The sequence below is a fragment of the Carica papaya genome, chromosome 7 (genome assembly GCF_054855325.1).
Source record: "Carica papaya isolate Zhongbai chromosome 7, ASM5485532v1, whole genome shotgun sequence".
Taxonomy (NCBI): Eukaryota; Viridiplantae; Streptophyta; class Magnoliopsida; order Brassicales; family Caricaceae; genus Carica; species Carica papaya.
The window spans coordinates 21,839,490-21,859,597 of record NC_142315.1 but is presented as its reverse complement, the minus strand read 5'-3'; the positions used below and the strand labels follow the sequence as shown (position 1 = coordinate 21,859,597).

The 20,108-nt window shown below is 29.3% G+C and overlaps 1 protein-coding gene across 1 annotated transcript; it reads right to left on the bottom strand.

Moving 5' to 3' along the window:
* Positions 1-10,408: 10,408 nt before the first annotated feature.
* LOC110818629 (uncharacterized) lies at positions 10,409-11,269 on the bottom strand. The gene has a single exon (XM_022047564.2). The coding sequence runs from the start codon at positions 11,162-11,164 to the stop codon at positions 10,598-10,600; it is 567 nt and encodes a 188-aa protein (XP_021903256.1). The 5' UTR covers positions 11,165-11,269; the 3' UTR covers positions 10,409-10,597.
* Between the last annotated feature and the right edge of the window lie 8,839 nt (positions 11,270-20,108).

The window sequence follows — 20,108 nt, the reverse complement described above, 5'->3', positions numbered from 1 at the left end:
GTTTTAATATTTTGTTTTTTCTAGTGTCATTTGTAAGAAATTGTTATCATTCCATAAATAAAGTCATTTGATGATACTAATAGGAGTTTTAGATGACAAATGTATTTATATATTTGTGTAAAATATTTTTAAATATTTACTCTTACTGAATGTAAGATTAAATCGTTAGCATCAAATGAAATATTATTCACCTTTTACATCAATTAGTAGTTGACTAGATAAAAATTTATGGAGTTTATGTTATTTCACCAATTATGAGATAGTACCAAATCAAGAGTGCTTTAAGTTGTTGTGGTAGCAATTGTGAGGTTGGCTTCTTTTGGATTATAATGTTTTCACTAAGTATGATAACTAAATTTTATTGGTTATGAACGAAATCAAGGGTTCTTTAGGTTGTTATGGTAACAATTATGATGATGACTTCTTCTTAATTGTAATGTTTTATCTAAGAACTGTAAGTGAGTTTATTAGTTGTGATAGCCATTAATGATACATTAGGGATAAGTTGGATGAATGTATGGAGTGCTATGAACCACAACACTCATATGATCTTTGTTAGGACATGAATTGACTCACCAAGCTCACTACATAAACAATATATGGTCGTACGTGAGATAAGTATATTAGTTCCCACAAGGTGTTGATGCTTTTTTTATTGGTAGGGGTTTGATTAGGAAATTCTACCAAGCCTTGGTTTTGACCAACTGGAGTATCAGTAAGTGTCCAATCGAGCATTCTTGTTTGAAACAACAAGTCAAACACATACTTCCTTCAGGATAAAAAAAAAATGTCTCATATTGACTGAGGTACTTCAATTCCTAAAAAATACTTCAACCCCTAAGATTTTTAATCTCAAATTCAATTGCTAAATGTTTTTATAATTTAGATATTTATTCCTCATAATTTCCTGTAATTATCATATCATCAACATAGATTATTAAAGTTGTTACCTTCCCTTGTTGGTATTTCAAGAAGAGAGTATGATCTGAATTACTTTGCTTGAAATAATGTTTTCTTATTGAAAGGCTAAATCATTCAAACCATACTTTAGGAGACTGTTTTAATCTGTATAACGTCTTTTGTAACTTATAAACTATATTCCCTTATGTCAAAAAAACAAAACCTGGTGGAATATCAAAGTTTGCTACAAGTGAGATTAGTACTCTTATAGTATTCAATTTTACTACAGGCGAGAAAGTTTCTTAATAATCTATGTCCAGGTATATCCCTCTCGACGAGTCTTATTTTATATCTTTCAACTGATCCATCTGCCTTGTGTTTGATACAAAACACACATCTACATCCCACAATTTTATTTCCCTCAAGTAGTGGCACTAGCACCCAATTATCATTCTTCTGCAATGCTTTCATCTCTTATTTTTTCGCTTCGATCCACTTGAAATTATTTATGACTTCACTTACTGTATGGGGAATAATACCTACAGATAAGTTAAGGACATGAAAATGTTGGTGCTAGCATGATAATTTTGGCACAACCAGAGAAGTTATGGGCCCAAATAATTCATTCTAAATACCTTAAATAGCCACCCTACAATTTGGGGTATACCAACCTTTAGGACTCTTTAATTTTGAAAGTTTGATACATGTAAGACGATTTATCTTCCAAGATTTATATAAGACTATAACTATTGCAGAAACAATCAGTATCTTATTTGGCTATAGATATCATCAATACTTGAATTTATGTCACTATAGTAAACGAAAAAAAAATTGGTTTCGAGTAAACTAGCTCCTAAAAACCCATAGTAATGAACGGAATACTTAGCTCATAGTTCTTGAGTCAGCAGTAAAGACAATAATGTATATAGTCATTTTTTCTTATCAATCTCCTGTCTTAAGCTAGGTATGATCCATTTCCTATGTTACATCTTCACATAGTTGAGAGATTATTTAGTAGTTTTATTTACATTTATGATACAAGATATCATCATTTCTTGAACATTCAAAGAATAGGTTTACGTTTAGCGACAGTCCATAGTGATTCTACGCTTATTGTTGCAAAATTACTAGATTCACTGTGCTAGCTACACCCTTTATTTGTTTGGAGTCTTCTTCAACTCAAACCCAAATTACATAAACTCCCCACTTGTTGTGTAAAATGGACTATGGTTTAGGACAATTTAACAACTCACAATGTAACTAAATTGACAAGCTTTTATAATTAGGGGCTCTAATTCCTCTACAAAACTTATATAAACTTTGTATTTGTTAGTTTTCATTAATGAAATTTCCGGTATTTCAAAAAACAAAAAAAACTATGTAAAAAATAAAAAATAAGACTTTGAAGAAAAAGAACATATGGGATTGAAAGCTGTATTACACTTGTACAGAATTGTATTGTACGGGAGATCAGCTTAATATAATAATTTAAAAGGCATATCATGTTCAATCTGTACAACGCGATGTACATGCAGCATGGTCCAGGGGGCACGTGAAAGGGGCGCGGACGTCAGGAGTGGCGACCCCGGCGCTGCCACTCCCTTGGTAAGGCGAACACATGGCGCACATGCGCAGCCATCGATTGGACCATCCGGATATTCACAGCTTTAATTTTTTTTCAGTCATCGTGGTCCTTTTATTTATTAATTTAATTTTCTAATCGCTCTCTGCCTCCTAAATTTTCCACCCGCAAGGACCATTTTTTTCTTTATTATATGATTAAATGCACGTAACAAATATTTTTTTCCTTGATTAAGACTTTTACTTTTCCTTTTCTTTTATGTGTTTATACTGCATGAATAGAATTCCAATCCATAAATTATACAGCACATATGAGGGGTTTAGTTTTGAATTGGGTTTGTTATTCTGAGTTAGTTTAATTTAATTAATGTATTAATGTTTGAAAAATCAAACTTGTCTTATAAGAAAATCAATTCCAACCTCATTAATGTATTTAATTCAAAAAAAAAAAAACCGTACACACACACGCACACACACAAATTTAATTTATCATATCACACGAAAGTAAAATATAATAAAATTTATTATCTCGAGTTTAAAATAGTTCTTAAGTTTTACGAGATTTTCTTAATTTTTTCGTATTTAAAAAATAAATATTTATTAATTTGTAAAAAGTATTTGAATTTACGAGCTTTTAAGTGTAAACCATTTTTATTTTCAATTTACTCTAATTTCATGCTATTTTAAACAAGAAAACTATTTGGATATTAATTTTTTCTTTCTAACTTTTGGACTCTAATAAGCTATTTTGGTAAAAGGAATTTTTGCTAGTTAGTTATATCAGCTTGATTATTTGGTATGTGTAATCTTCTTATATCATATAGTCATAATTATAATTAATTTATTTTTTTATTGTAAACATAAACATATTACAAGTAAGTATTGTATTATGCATAATACACACAATTTATATAAATTAACTCATCGCATCAAAATTTTTCATTCTTTTTAGTGATTCTTCTTCTTCTTATGAGCTATCAATATAAGTTTTAAGTTAGAAATAAATTATTTTGGTGAAAAAGATAATCTAGAATTTAGAGGTTTTAACAACAAATTTTATTGATAAATTATCTAAAATATTTGTGTAGATATCAGTCATTTTATCTTTTTTTATATTATTTTTCTTCAAGGGTCTTGACTTCTTTATCCTTAATTTTGGTCGAAATAACTCACTTTTATTTTTTTAATTTATGCGAATTGTCTTTCAATCATGTATTATCATCATCATTAGTTCTTAAGTAGTCCTGTAAGACTTCTACTCTCATATTAGAAGGATTTTTTTTCTGTTAACTAATTAAACTTATTATTATTATTATTATTTTGTGTGATTATCAATTAATGTTGTCACCTCCACTCCACATTCTAGAACCTGAGTGTTGAACAAGGTGATATACATCTAATGGCAGCTTATTTTTCTGCTTATTCTTGAAGTGAAGACATGGTTCTGCTCTTGCCTATAAGAATATAAGAAGGAGGTAGATGTGTGTTGTCTCTTGTTTTGTTTTATTCTCTTCAGGTTTGGTTTTCTATCACTTAGTCCATTTTTTTTTTCTTCACTTAGGCTATCAAGTATATGTGATGGAAGGTTACTTCCAAATAGTTGTTAGTTTATGATTTACCGTAGACAGACCCCATGATTATTCTTCCTTTTTTGTGCCCATAATTTTCATATATTTGTTCTTGTTAAAAAATACAAGTTGTAAAGGGAATATTAAAATCTCAAATAAAATTATCAAAAATGGAAAATATGATAAATTATTAAATTAATTTCTCATTTTTTTATTACAATTTAATCCTGGTTTTTTTATTTGTTTCAAATATCTAATTTTATTATATTTCTTAATAGAAAATATTAAAATAATAAGATCATTTCTGGATACTTTAAAAAATAATCTAGAATAATGAATTGGACTAGTTAATTAAATTAATACATTAATTATAATAAATTAATAAATTATTAATAATAATCAACATGGGTATTTGAAGCAAATGAAAAACATCACATATCAACCCTAACAAAATAAATATTAGGAACCAAATTATGGCAAATGTTAAATTTCAAGAACTAATTTAATAATTTATCAAATAAAAAAATCATAATCAATATCTTCAATGGGTCTTCAAGTAACCAAAATAAATCTAAAAATGTGCCAGGAGAATTCTACACAATGTTAGAGAAAAAATAAAAAGCAAGTCTCAAAAAATCCTTTTCTAACATTTTAAAGGGGATAGAATAAAATTTAGATTCCATAATGTGCACGAAAATGTGTCATTTATAATTTTCATACGTCGAAAAATTTCATATGCTTAAACTCCTTAACATGCACGAAAACTTTGCGTGTGCAAGAAAATGCATAAGCCAACACGTGTAAGATCACCTCCAACGCACACCCCTAATATGGCAAGGATCTTTAGCTAGGTTAAGAACTATTTTTATTTTGAATCACTATGATATGGTGTAAAGAACTTTGTACAAAATTTTATTTGGTTTTTAGTATTTGTACATGTTAAATCAACAAAAATATGTCACAATATTATTGCTTCTTCAATCCTCTTGATCTTGTTCTTTCTCTCATTTTCTTTTATTGCAATACATGATGGCCTAATGGTTATTTTCTTTTTCAAATGGCTCTTAATCGAGTTTCAGGACTTTGACAAAAGTCTATCTTCAATTGATATTAAAAGATCATGGAGCATCTTGATTGTAAGGATGTCATATGATGTAGTGGGACCTTGGCTATTGTTAACTTTTTGCCATGATCACTAGTATGGAGGCCTTGTTATTGTCTTATATATACACACACACACATATAAGAACATTGTGTTGTCAAGTTGCCAGGTGGTCTTGAAACTAAACTCACCAAATTCAAGGTAATATCGTACAAAATTAGGCCTTAAAGCAATGGTGAAGAATGTTTTTGAAATTCTAAAATACAGTAAAGTAGATAGAATGTCTTAAGTAAAAGAAGAGGTTGAGCGTATAAGGATTCCATTGGAGAGCAATAGGGAATGGTAGCTTTATCAAAACCACTAATCATTATGAAAGTGACTTTGGCCATTGATATTTTTATCTTTTTAATAAATCAAATTCACCATTTTTTCATATATCTATACTTCATTGAATCTAATGTTCTAACTCCTTGATCATTTTCATATTTCTTTCTAGCTAATTAATTGTATGCTTTTGAGACAATTCTTCAAACATCCAAAAGGCAATGGTATCCTTAAAGTGATCTCACATTACTTACTTTACTTAAAAGATAAGGATAGAACTCTACAGCACAAACACCGGAGTCATCATAAATTCAACTATCAATCTCCCAAGTTACTAACACCCGTTCAGCCCTTAATGTATGATTTCTTTCCATCGATCTCATTGCATTACTGCAAGCTACATTTGGTTTAGCTTCATTTACATATATCTATGTACTTCGACAACTATTTCTGTACATTTTCATATACATATACACAAATGTTTGCATATGTACGTATATATATATATAATAACATTGAGGAGTTAAGAACATGAAACAATATGTGTAGACAGGTATGCGGTTTGGCTTTTTGAAGATTTAATGTGTGAGTGAATGGAGCAAAACAAGCAGGAACGACGTTCTAATTGTAATTAGCATTAATATGTACATTGTTGGTTGACAATCTTTTTTTAAAAAAATATTTTTTAAAATATTAGTATCTAACTCGAAAAATCCAACAAATTATAGTAGTTATAATTAATTTTCTTATTCAACTTATTATAATATTGATTGAATTTATGATTAAAGTACGAAGTTTTATGTAATTATAAATAATTTTATTATGCCTACATTATCAATGTTTTACCAAAATTAACTTTATTAATTAAATAACATATAAACATTAAGTATATTACGATTTTTTTTTTAATAAGGAAACATAAAAATGCTCATGCTGACCGAAATGTAAAAAGTATTAACTAATAGAATAAAAAATAATTAGTAGATAATTAATATTCATCTAAAAATTGTTACTACAACCCTATGGAGGTACATGCATTAAGTGCTACAGATTTAATTTTAATTAGGAATTTTTTACTGGCAATTCGCTTTTGTAGTTTAGTTTTTTTTTTTTTTTGAAAAATTTATATACACTTGGAGACAATTGCATCTGTTATATTTTATTTAATTTAATTGTTTATATTCTAAATTTGTATATGTAATTTATAACATTTACTTTAAAAAAAAAAGCACTTAATTACATTTAATTTTTATAAACACTAGTTGTTATTACTGCCTTTACACATATTTATAGTTCGTACCTAAACTTTTCTGAACGATAGAATAAGACCCTTTACTGCTTTACAATTTTGTACAATACAGGTTTTGAAGCAGGGATGAGTGATCTAGTTGAGCAAGCAATTTTGATATGGACACGTCTTGTAGGCTTTAATATGTTTAGATTTGAAATGGGGTTTCTGACCTCTTTAAAATCATATATATACGTACGTGTAAATATAGAGGACCACCATGCACCACTAGGTAGCTATATATAATATTGCAACTTGCTCTCTTCAATCATTAGACCATATCGATCCTTCACTATTCTACATGTTGTGGGCACTGCAGGAGGGAGATTTATAGTTTTGCATTTCCTCTCCTTTTCGTAGTTTGCTTTATAATTAGGGTTTTTTTTTAGATAAATATAACATGATAGTATATTTATACATGTTCAAATATTATATTCTTAGTTTAAGACTGGGAAGAAATCTATTTTAGACAATTAGAATAAAGATCAAACTTACTAAGAAATTATTCTTTTTTCAAAAAATAAATTAAGAGTTAACTTTTTAATGAAACAATTATCTTACAGATACCAAGTATCCTTAATTTACAGGTTCTGTTAATTATTATCTCACTCTCTAAAGTCAGTACGATAGTGTGAATGGATATGCATGTGAAGGCTGTCATGTGATCTTGGTGTGGGATAGATAGATGTGCTTTAAGTTGATGGAATTGACTAAAACCTATTGCCCGCGCATGATTAAGTGATTTTGATGGCTATATATATATATATCTGTGTGTGTGTGTGTGTGTGTGTGTATATGTTCCTTAATTAAGCTCCTTGAACTTTTAAGGGACGGAATACCAGATTGCAATCATTTAAAATAAATAAATATTCATATATGTATAGATGTAGATATGTTAAGAAAGCGTATAAAGATCGAACATGTTGATTTTTTTTTTTTTTTTTTAAAGTGATACACATAAAAGAGCTTTCAAGAGTATTTATGCGGGTGGCTAGGGTTTCACCATCCAACATACATATATATTCAATCTCCTCTCTATATCCACCATCGCCGCCCCAGTACCAATGCTAATTATATTTTGAGAAAGACAGCTACCTGTCTTTCTAGATATATATATATATATATATATGTATATATTCAGATATACCTTCCTTGTATCTCCCCTATTTTTATGTGAAAAACCATTGTTACATTTTTAGAGTATGCTACAAAAGTTTCAAAATTATTGGTACTTTAAATTTAAATTTTAAGAAAATAACTTAATTAATTATTTATTTTATGGTTGAAGTTTGTTTTCTCACATCCATACAATTTAAGGTGTGGATCCAATTTTCAGAAGTTGTTTTATTTGCAAAGAAAAATATAAAAAAATGTCATATACTTAAAAGATATTGTTGACTATATAAAACTCTACCGAAACACAAAAGAATTCTTCTTCTCATTTTTAAAACTGAAAGAAATTTCTTATACGTTAATGTCACAATTGTATCTTTTAATTATGAGAAGATAGTGATAGAAGAATATTATCTTATTTAATTTCAATAAATCTTTCATTATCTCTCAAATAATTCTTCCATAATTTTTAGCTTTGCTATTATATGAAATCATAAAATTAATGGACCAATTATCTTTATAATTAAACTTTATGTTATATATAATCCCTAGTTATATCCATTCATGAGCATCTTTACAATTTACTACATTTGTAAACATCTTGTAATAATTTTAAATGGTAAGAAACTGTTCTCTCTTGATTTCTAAGTTATATAGTATTGAAGAAAATGTAAAAGTAGGAAAGGAATAAAATGATAAATGCATACCCATGAAATGATTTTGTAATTAAAGGAGAGACTCTCTCCCATCCATGCAAATTGGTGATGATCACTTTGTAGGGAGTGCAATTTCATGCATAATATTTCTATTCTTCTTGGAATCTTCCAAAGAATCTTCCCATTTTTTTGAAAGAAGCAAACACCCTCTTCATTTCATTTCAACTATATATATCATATATATATATATATATATATATATAACAATAGTCTTCCTTTCATATTGGATTCCATCTTGTTTGGGTTACCATCTTTATATGCATGCATGATTAGATTTCTGAATAATAATGGAATCTGCCATGGGATCCACCATTTTGAGTGGACAAACCAAGAGACTCATCATCCAAATTCTCTATTTTTAATTTTTATTTTCTTAAATATTTGATCCTCAAATAGAAGTTTTTAACCTGCCTTTAATTTCACTGCTACCCAAATATATTTTATTGGATTTTAATTTGGAGATATATGTTTGAAATAAATCTAATTCTTTTAGGATTTATTTGTAATTCCAATATTATGTAGAATTTATTTATAAATTCAAACTTACTTCAATTAGAAAAGAAAATGAGGAAAAACCTACCCGAAATGATAATAATTAAGCTCATATGAAATTTCATATAAAATTACAATAATAAACTTCAGATCATAATCAAGTTTTATCATGTAGTAATACAATTTATAGTTCTTAAAATAAGTATGAATTTATTAATTTTATATAAATTCTAGACTTGTTAATCCAAATAAAGTCTTAATTCAATTACGAAATCACTTAAATTGTATAAAATAAAAAATTGATTTTTAGAGAATTTCATTTAAAATTACAATAAAAATTATAAATTTTAATAACATTTTAGGACATATATGTTGTTTTATTTTTTCATAGAATTACAAGCAATATGTTTCAATTTAAAAAAAAAAATCACTCTCTTTAAATTAAATTAAATTAAATATAAGTTCGATAAAATTTTAGATTAGTTGCAAATTTTTGAGCAGCCCATGTGAAAGATTTACACATTGGTGGCTATTATGTTTTTTCATTTTTCAATTGATATGTGAGCGTATGCATCTTATATATATATATATATATATATATATATATATACCTGCTATTTCTTTCGTTTTATTGGCTCCTTAAACATATTACTACATCGATTCTCTTTCTACCTGGTAGATGTAATGTCCCCATCAGTTAACTACAACTAGAGCGTAGGCCTTTTTAATGGGCTTAATTAGAATATCTTCATAAATTGGGTCTTTATCAAAGTCATATTGGGCTATACCATTTGTACATGGGCCTGGCTCCCCCATGACTTTAATTAAGTAAACTAAATTTCATATGGAACCAAATTTATGTCTGTATGGTACGTGTACGCAATGTTGATTGCTGTAGTACCCATTTTACTTGGATTTATTCGCTTGGTTTATATTACATTCGTCTTAATCCACAAATATATAATGACTTAGAAAACTGTTAATTGCTAAAAAGCTCAGCCAAATTGCTTGGGAACACATCAAATTCTCAACAGAGTTGGTTTGCAGATTCAATAGTTGTCATCTACGGGATTGTGTGTTGGTGGATGAAAATGAAAGATGAGAACATAAACAAAATAAGATCCTCTGGTTTTTTTTTGCTATGGATGAATTTAATTTTTATAGTTAGATCTGAATAATCCAACATTCCAATAATTAAATCGTTGACTATAATAAAAGTAAGACTTAAATTATTCTTCACCCTCTATTAGGTAGATATCGTGATTTTGAATCGAAATATGTTTTTATAATCAGTCTACCTTATTAATAAATATACAAAACTACATCAAACCAAAGTCTCATTCATATTAGTTGAATGCATCAATTTGTTAACAGTTAAATGAACAAATCCAAGCTATTAACCAAGAAATTTGGAAATTAATTACATCAAACTATGTCATCAATTGAACTCTCCAATCTCCTCCGTGTGATCGTCATGGCCTAAATGATCTCCTTCATCAACAACAAATACCAATCAAGCGTATGACCTGACAAGTGATGTTGGCTTTGAGCAGTTGATAGTCGTTGGCGTCAGAGGCTGTTGAAGACGAAAGAATTCTGGGTATATTTCCATGAAAAACTTGTCAATGATGTCTAGATAAGCCGGACAGGTAAGGCGAGAATAGTAATGGAGGACTTCTTCTATATCCAACACATAATCCACATCACTCCTCCAGATCATCTTTAACTCCCTCAACTTCTGCAACACCAAACACCTCCTTCCTCGATCATCATCACCGTTGACAGACCTTGAACCCGCTTGCTCCTCTCTTTTCTCTTCTGGGTAGTACTCCTTCTTCTTTTCCGGGCTGCCACTCGGCTTCTTCTCCGGCAATCTTTGTCCCTGTCCATTACTTTTGATCTTCACCGGATCATCATCCATGTGGGTGCCGCAACAAAAGGCGTTGAATGAGGGAGTAGTGATCTTTGGTAGCCTGATGTAATGATGGTGATCGGCAGAAGGGAAGAAAGACTTGAAAGTTTGGATTGTTTTGTGAAATAAGCTTTTGGTAGTGGAGATTGATTTTGTAATCAATGACATCTCTGATTATCTGTGTAGTTTGGTAGGGAGAAGGTGGGAAATGAAAGAATATATTTTTGTTTGTATTGATGAGCGGGGTGGGGGGGAGGGTTGATGATGAGTTTTGTTTATACAGGGAAATGAAATGTTTGAGGAGCCATTAAAGGGTTTGTTTAATTTTAATTAGAAATGATTAAGTTTAGTTTTTGTTTTGAGACGCTCCTCAAGACCTTTTCGACTGTCCCACTTAGTTAATACATAAATGGAAAGTTAAGGGTTTCTTTTGATTTACTTTAGATGGTAGTGGGAGCGGGTGTGGTTGTTGGATTGGTTCTCTCTCTTATATGTTGCCTTCGCTTCTTCATCTCAGTCTATTATTTAATCCAACAGGAAATTTTAGATTTTAAGTTTCTTCTAGAAATGATAGGTTGAGAGTCACATATATTCATATCTCTATATTGTCATTTTTTAAAAAAAAAATAAAAATATAATTACTATTTTATAATCACTTTTAAAATACTTTTTTTCTTTTTTTTTTTCCTATATTGTTTTCCAATTATTATCACTATAAATATTGACTTGTAATTGAAAAGAGTTTGTATAAAATAAACTCTAACTATATATATATCTCAATACTGTGTAAAAAATATTTAAATGTTAGTTGAATACTTTACGAATTGACTTAAAAATTGTAATGAATAAAATTGTATATGACTTTGTATAAGTTAGTAGATACATGATGTCTTTCGATGAGTCTTTTATACATGGTTGAATTTGAAATTAACTCATTATTATCCTTTAACAACTTGAAATTCTAATATACGAGTAAGTAATATGAAAGTTCTGACACTCAAATAGTAAGAAAGTATTTGAAGTCTTACAAATCCTTAATCTTAAATTTTCTATTCCTATCTTATTTTAAATTGTCTATTATGCTTACAATATCTACTATAATGATTATGTCATTAACGTAATATATTTTTAATATTTTTTTTATCTATCAAGTCAGTTATGATATATCTTTAATTCTTTCAATTATATATTTTTATTTTTACTTGTTAAAAGATTATCTAAAAAATAATTAACCTAAACGTTATATTAAATATTCTAAAAATTATAATAATATTATTATTTAAGTTTTGATCTTATTTTTGTTTTATTATATTCTTTAAAGTTGAATCAAACTTAAACTAATAAAATTTAAATTTTTTACAAAATAATAAAAGATGTTATTGAAATTATCTCGATTACACTTAGAATTGTTCAATTTAGAATAAATATCTGAATGAATTTAATAAATGAAATATCTTATCCAAAATAGCTAAATTTGAAATTTTTAAATGAACTTCATAAAAACTACTAGTTTATCTTCAATACGACATTCGTTCAACTAATAAATATAATAAAATTACTTCTCAATGTTCATCCTTTAAAAAAAACTATTTATAAACATCATTGGTAAATTTCATCAATTAATTTTGTTTTAAATTATAATAGAAGATCTTTTAAAGATTAATCCCCACCGTATTCCAGAAATTTTTTATTTATTTATAATTAAAATAAGTGTAAATTTATAAATAAATTTCATAATATTCATGAATTTATTCAAAATATAAATTTATAAATGAATTTTTTAGAAAATATTGATGATTAATATACACTCTTATCTTTTTCTTTTCTTTTTTTTTTGAATTATTTTATATGTTAATTAATCACACAATAATTGAATGATAAATAAATAAATATATATATATATTATTTTATATTTATTGCCGTGAATCACGCTATAAGGGAACAGCTAAACTCGATGGGTATTATTAATACTTAAGCAATCTCCGACAAATTTGACTAAAGAGAAAAAGGAATCCATGTAACATATTATATTATAATTAATAAGACAATTAAAAGTTTGGGATATGTATCCCAAAGAAAAACAAAACTGTATATAATTTAATAAATTAAACAATAAACTTTCACTCTCTTATTTTTATTTTTTTAATTTTAATTTAAACCCATTAATTTTTTTTATATTTTTTCATGCTCGTAACTTTTTTGCACATTTATTTAAAGCAAGACTAATAATAGTCCATACATATAGTATAGAGATGTGACATCTTTAAGCGTCTACATAAATGTTTATTAGGTCTAGATTTTGTTTCTAATAGAAATAAGATTCTTTATGTGTATGTATGTACGAAATGTAACAACCAAGTTTGTATAAAATATCCATGCAGCTTATACAGTTCCTTATAAACAATATACATATCCTATATATAATCATTGTTCAGTCTCTAATTTTTCTTTTATGCAGATGAGGAATTTCAAACAATGAATAGTTTGCGCCTGAAAATATAAATATTTATCTGAATATTTCACTTCAATTTTCTTTGAATTTTTATTAATCACTAGAAATATATATATATATATCTACATAATTGTAAGATTTTGCAGTAAAACTGATAAAATAAATGAAATATTGAAGAATATAGAAGAAAAAATTGAAAAACTAGAAATGGAAAAACATAAGAGAGAGGACAAGCTTGGAAGGCTCTAGGGTTGTTTTGGATTATTGGTTTCTCAATGCTTCTTACAATACAAAAGAATAATTATACAACTAGGTTAAAAAAAAAAGGCGTACATACTCTTTAAGCACAACCAATTTTTCTTATTAATCCATAGACTGAAATACATACATAATAGACGAGAACCCTCCTTCGGGGCATTACTACCTGTTTAACCTATAAGTTCAAGTAATACTTTGGCAACCCCCCTCCCCCCAACCCAAGATAGAGAGTAAATGTTTTCTACTTTCATTTTGCCCATGTGAGGATTAAGCACTTTACTTGGAAGTGGTTTGATTAAGAATATCTGCCACTTGTTTACCTATTGCTTGTATGCTTCATCAAAATACTTATATCATGAATCTTTTCTCATATCAAATTATAGTTCAATTTTATGTGATGTGTTCTTTTATGGAATACAAGATTAAATGTAATATGCATCGTAGCTTTGTTGTCATAATACATGATAGCAACTTGTGCGTGTTCAACTCATAAATCATTCAAAAGGTATCTTACTCAGGTTAACTCACAACTGTAACCAGTCATTGCTCTATTTTTGGCTTCAACAAAGTAGTGAAATATAATGTGTTGTTTTCTTAACTTCCAAAAGACTAAGGAGATTTGAGAAAATCACAATATCTTGTAATAGATATTCGGCTATCTTGGCAAGCTCTCTAATTACTATCACTATAAGCATCGAGGTGTAACTTAGAAGATGTTAGATAAAATATCCCACTTAGGTGTATGCCTCATATATTTTAACTTTGTAGGCGGTATCGAGATGCAAATCTCTTAGATACTCTATGGATTATTTTAAAAGTTGTACTAAATAAGATATTTTTGACCTTGCAAGAGTTATGTATGTGAGCCTTCCAATGAGTTTCCTATACATGGTTGTGTCTAGAATAAGCTCATCATTGTCCTTTGATAGCTTGAGGTTTTGATCCATAGATAATATGGAGGTTCTGACACCCAAGATCCTTGTGTCTTTTAACAAATTTAAAGTATATTTATATTGACATGTATGAATCCTTTTATTGGATTGTGCAACCTCGATATCAAAAAGTATTTGAGGTCTCTCAAACCCTTAATCTTAAATTTCCTATTCACCTCACATTTCAAGCTATCTATTATGCTCATATTATTCTTTGTAATCATTATATCATCAACGTCAACTAGTGGGGTAGTGAAATCCTTTCCAGTTGTTCGAACAAACAAACTATAATCTACCCTCGATTGTATAAATCGTTCTTGAATGAAAAAGGTTGAGAGCTTCATATACTATTACCATGAAGCTTGTTTAAGATTATAAATTCTTTTAAGTCGTTTAAGAACTTTTGATTTTCCTCCTTAGGATAGCTGGGTAATAATTCCATATAATCCCTTCATCTAAATCCCCATACAAGAAAGCATTATCAACATCAAGTTGACAGAGATACTAATCTTTAATAATTATGAAGGAAAGAAATTGTCTCACTGAAACTATTTTTGCAACTAGTAATAATGTTTCATGATTATCCAACCTTTTATTTTTGGTAAATCCCTTTGTCACAAGTATTGTCTTATATCTTTCCACTATACTATCCACATTGAACTTGACTTTATATACCCATGTGCACTATATAGCCCTTTTTCCATACGACAGATCAATAAGTATACATGTTTTATTTTGTTTTAACATATTAATTTTATCTCTTATTGATTTCACTTAGTCTTTAGTATGGTAAGCCTTCTAATATGAAATGGGTTTACTATGTGAATTGATAGTAAATATATACCCTTTGTATTTGTTATTGATTGTAACATATAAAATAATTGAGGCCATAGGAATGGCCTTGCCTGCCACTGGATTAACTTCATAAGATAATTGGGACGTGTGATGGGATTACCAAAGTATTCATACACAAAGTCTCTTAAATAGGAGGGAGGTTTTTGAATTCTAGTAAATTTTCTCATTGGGTAAGGATGGCAAGTGTCGTATTCATCTTTGTACTAAAGTTTCCAGCACTTTGGGGTGTTGAAGGAACCTTTGTATTTTTGTTGATGAAAGTCAACTCTTTTTTTCATTAATTGTGCAGAATATATATATATACATGAAGGGAGAATAATGCTTCCTATAATTTAGCAACTACACTAGAAATTAGCAAAGAAAAAGGGAGACCAAGTCTCCACTAATGGCTATTTGATCCCATCATATTTCATTCCCATGTTTTCTATATCTTCCACGTTCATTCGGCTTATCATTTTTTTTTTTTGGAACTTTCTCCTTAAGGTTCATGTTGTTAAATCATTCATATAAATCATTGATGTTCTCCCATGTTAGCTTCTTTTTCGTCGCCTTCTAGTAGTAGCAATTGGGCCTTGCGACAGCAATGGGCAGGGGTGAATTGCTCATCACTGTTGAAGCACAAACCTTGTGTTTGCCACCTCTGCACCTCATCCCAAGAGATTTTACCTAGTGGCAGCAAGTAGAGAAGTTATAGTTTATTATGATGGAGTTGCGAGTGCTTGGTACAATTGAATGGTCATGATTCGCCTGAATCGATTAAACTGATGTTACCGGTTCAATTGATCTTCTCTCATGCAGGTCAAGCTAATCACTTTTTTCAAGGAATTAGATCGGAACATCCTGATCTTATCTACTATTTCGGGCCTAAGCCCACCGATAAAAGTCCCTATTGAGGCCTTCTAGGTCCAACCAAACTTGATTACCCAATCACTCAAACTTTTTCGGGTATTCACGTAATGGACCGATATGTTTTACTCTGGACAAGGCTTAATCAAAGTCTTCACTCTCACTGAGCCCAAACCGGACCCAAAGCTCCTCTTTAAACATAGCCCAAGTAATCTCCTTATATTATTCCCTACATGCGTGCCTCAACCACTATCACCACTAGTTCGCCTCCCTTTTAAGGTGGAAAGAAGCCAATGAAACCTTGTGGGCTTCAACAATGTTCTGATGCTTTAAGAATATTTTGACTCTAGTAAACCATTCAATTAAGTCTCTATAATAAGTAAGAAACTCAAGCTTTGCCACTTTAGAGCATAATTGTTGTTTACCCTCATTTGTCTCCTCGACACCGTCATCTCTATGTCAACTCGTGATATTATTATTGAAGCCTTTTCAATTCAGCACTAAAGTCTTCGTCAGCTGCTTAACGGTCTCTAAGATCTGGTGGAGTTTGTCGGCCATTCCCATTTCCATCTAACTCATGTTATCCTGCAAAATGTCAACATTGATCTTTAGATTTTAAATCATCTCTTTGTTAGATACCATGAGAAACCTACTTTAATATTAATTGATAAGTCTCAATCAAAACAATTGAAAATTTTAGTTAAAGTCTTTTGTTTTGGGGTGCAGAAGGAACCTTTATATTTGTTAATGAAAGTTAATTTTTTTTTTTCATTAATTGTGCAGAATATATAAATATATGAAGGGATAATATTGTTTATTATAATTTAGCAACTACACTGGAAATTAGCAAAAAAAAAGGGAGACCAAGTCTCCAGTAACGGCTATTTAATCTCATAAGATTTCATTCCCACATTTTTCATATTTTTTGTGTTCATTAGGCTTATCACACTTCCTTCTCATCAGGTGAAGGTATTAGGGATGATAAACTTAGAGATTTCCCTAGTTTTTCTTCTTACTAAGTATGATGAGAAGGTATTAGGGATGATAAACTTAGAGATTTCCCTAGTTTTTCTTCTTACTAAGTAATGGAATACACCTCATTTAGATTAGGGAAAAGTTTTATCAATAATATTTGATGGCTGTTGAATCTAACAAAAATAAATTCTTAAATAACTAATAAAATAATATTGTAGTAGTGGTAAGAATGATCGAATCCATAGGGAATTGAAAATTAATTTTCTTCCTTAACCAACGAATAAAAAACAAACAAGTGGGAATTTTGTAGACTAAAATAAATAATAAACAATAAAATAAACAATAAACATAATAGTATTAGACGAACTCTTTACTGCAAATAGACTAAAATAATTATAAAAATGATTTCTAGTTGACAAAATAGCTAGCTCCAGTAACATAGTTGATCACGTATGCAATGATTCGTTTTATCTAAAATATAGTAAATCAGTTATAGTTGTCAGAAATATTCTGATAACCAACCATTCCTTATTCTTAAACCAACCAAAAAATGTCCGTTAGTTGATTTTGCTGTCAAGCAATCCTAGTAACATCCACAGGATTTAAATTGTCAACGACCTTGAGAGTTAGAAGGATCTGATTCAAGTTGCCAGGTTCATTTACGTGAACCGGTCAACTAGATTACTTACTTCCTCAGTGGTGCACTGAATAGTTGGTCCCAGAACCACTCAAACAATTACGGATTTGAGGAGTTTGGCTAGCTGCTTGCAGTTTCTCTTCATGTATGATGAGTCATGTTTAAACGGATTCAAAACAACAAATATATATAGGTGTAAGAAATAAATAAATATCAACTTTGAAATAAAACTTAAATTAATTCGATTGGATCTCACAAATACATTACTAAAGTTGCTAGATCTATCAACCAGGAAAAAAAATCAATCAATCACTCATGATGGGCTTTTTCACACAAATGGGTTCTTGGTGAGTAAAAAAAAGAAGAAAGAAGAAGAAAAAATTACATAAGCTACTGTGTGTGGCATCGGAAAAAAGTGAGATGATGGATCTGCTTGACAGCAGCCCTCTTTATAATAAATGAGCTAGAGTTTTCCCCTTTTGTTGATTAAGATCATTTTTCTGAATTTTTAGCTTATCTTAAGCCTTACAGAATATTTTTTTCCTTGAGTTTTGGCCCTAGATCTTGGCTTGAATGATTTTTTTTTTACATTTGAAAAATACACATTTTAATTTAAATCTACTGTTGTGCGCGACTCTTAGCCTTGCCCAAGGCTAAATTGTCTAGGACAAGATCCAAGCCTTACACAAAGCTTGTTTCTAGGCTGATGACTTTTTTCATGAACTCTTCCTCTTTCCATATTATTTTTTCTCGTTTCGTCCTTATATCGTGTACTGCAACAAAACATAGAAAATAATTAAGATTAGATAATGTACCATCAAGTTTAACAATCCAAAAGTGGGTGATAATAATGTCATTTTTAAGCACTATCAAACTTCCTCCACACTTATCTTATGATTGCCCTCAAGCACTACATAGTACACTCCATAAATTCCTATCTCTTCACCTTTAACTCACTAACTTCTAATCATTTCATCACCACCCGTATACACCTTAACCCTCAATTTATAAGAATAACCATCAACTAGTAATTTGTAGGCTTGAGTTTTATGGAATCATACCAATGAATAACAATTTTTACAACATCCAAATACGATATGAGAGAGTTTTGCAAATTTAGCATACAAAAATTTCATTTGGGGGGAATAGCCAATACCTAGTAGAATAGCCACTAAAGCTGTCAAGATATAAGGATTCATGCAATTGGTTCATGCCAAAAATAGAAAAGCTTGAGCATATTTGCTTGTCTGAAATGTCACCAACAATGACAAACATTTGTGATTAATGCAGCCGATTACTCAGTTGGTCACAGTTTTAAGTAGCTATTAGCTCTACTCATAGTCATTTGGCTAGAGAAGTAGATTATTATTCGTGCTTTTTTTTTTTTATTGTGAGTACATTTTACGCTTCATCTTATACTTTTATCCTAAATATTTTTGAAAGTGAGTGTGTTTTATGTTTCATTTCACTCATCTTATGATAGCCAATTTGATTTATTCATTTAAGCACACAATTCTAGACAGATTGTAGAAGAGTTCTTTTTGGGTATTGATTAGTGTCGAATCCACCAAAAATAACTTTATAATCAACCAATAAAATAATATTGTAGTAGTGATAAGAAAGGTCGAATCCATAGGGAATTGAAAACTAATTTACTTCATTGACCAATGAAAAAAAAGTGAACTATGGGGGATTTTATAGAATTTAATACACAAAACGTAAAATAAACAATGAGCAGAATAATATTAGATAAACTCTTTACTGCAAATAGGCTAAAGCAATTATAAAAATAATTTCTAGTTAACAAAATAACTAGTTCCAGTAACGTAGTTGATCATAGATGCAAAGATTCGTTTTATCCAAAATATGACAAATCAATTATAATTGTCAGAAACATTCCGACAACTAATTATTCTTTATTCTTCAACAAAACAAAAAATATTTGTTAGTTGATTCTTTACTGCCAAGCAATCTTGGAAACATCCACCTGATTTAACTTGTCAACGGTCTTGAAAGTTAGAAGGATCTAATTCAAGTTGCCGGGTTCATCCATGTGAATTGATCAAATAGATTATTTACCTCCTCAGTGTAGTACTGATCGCTACTTGATGCGAAAACTGCTTAAACAATAGGTTGGCTAGCTATTTGCGATTTTTA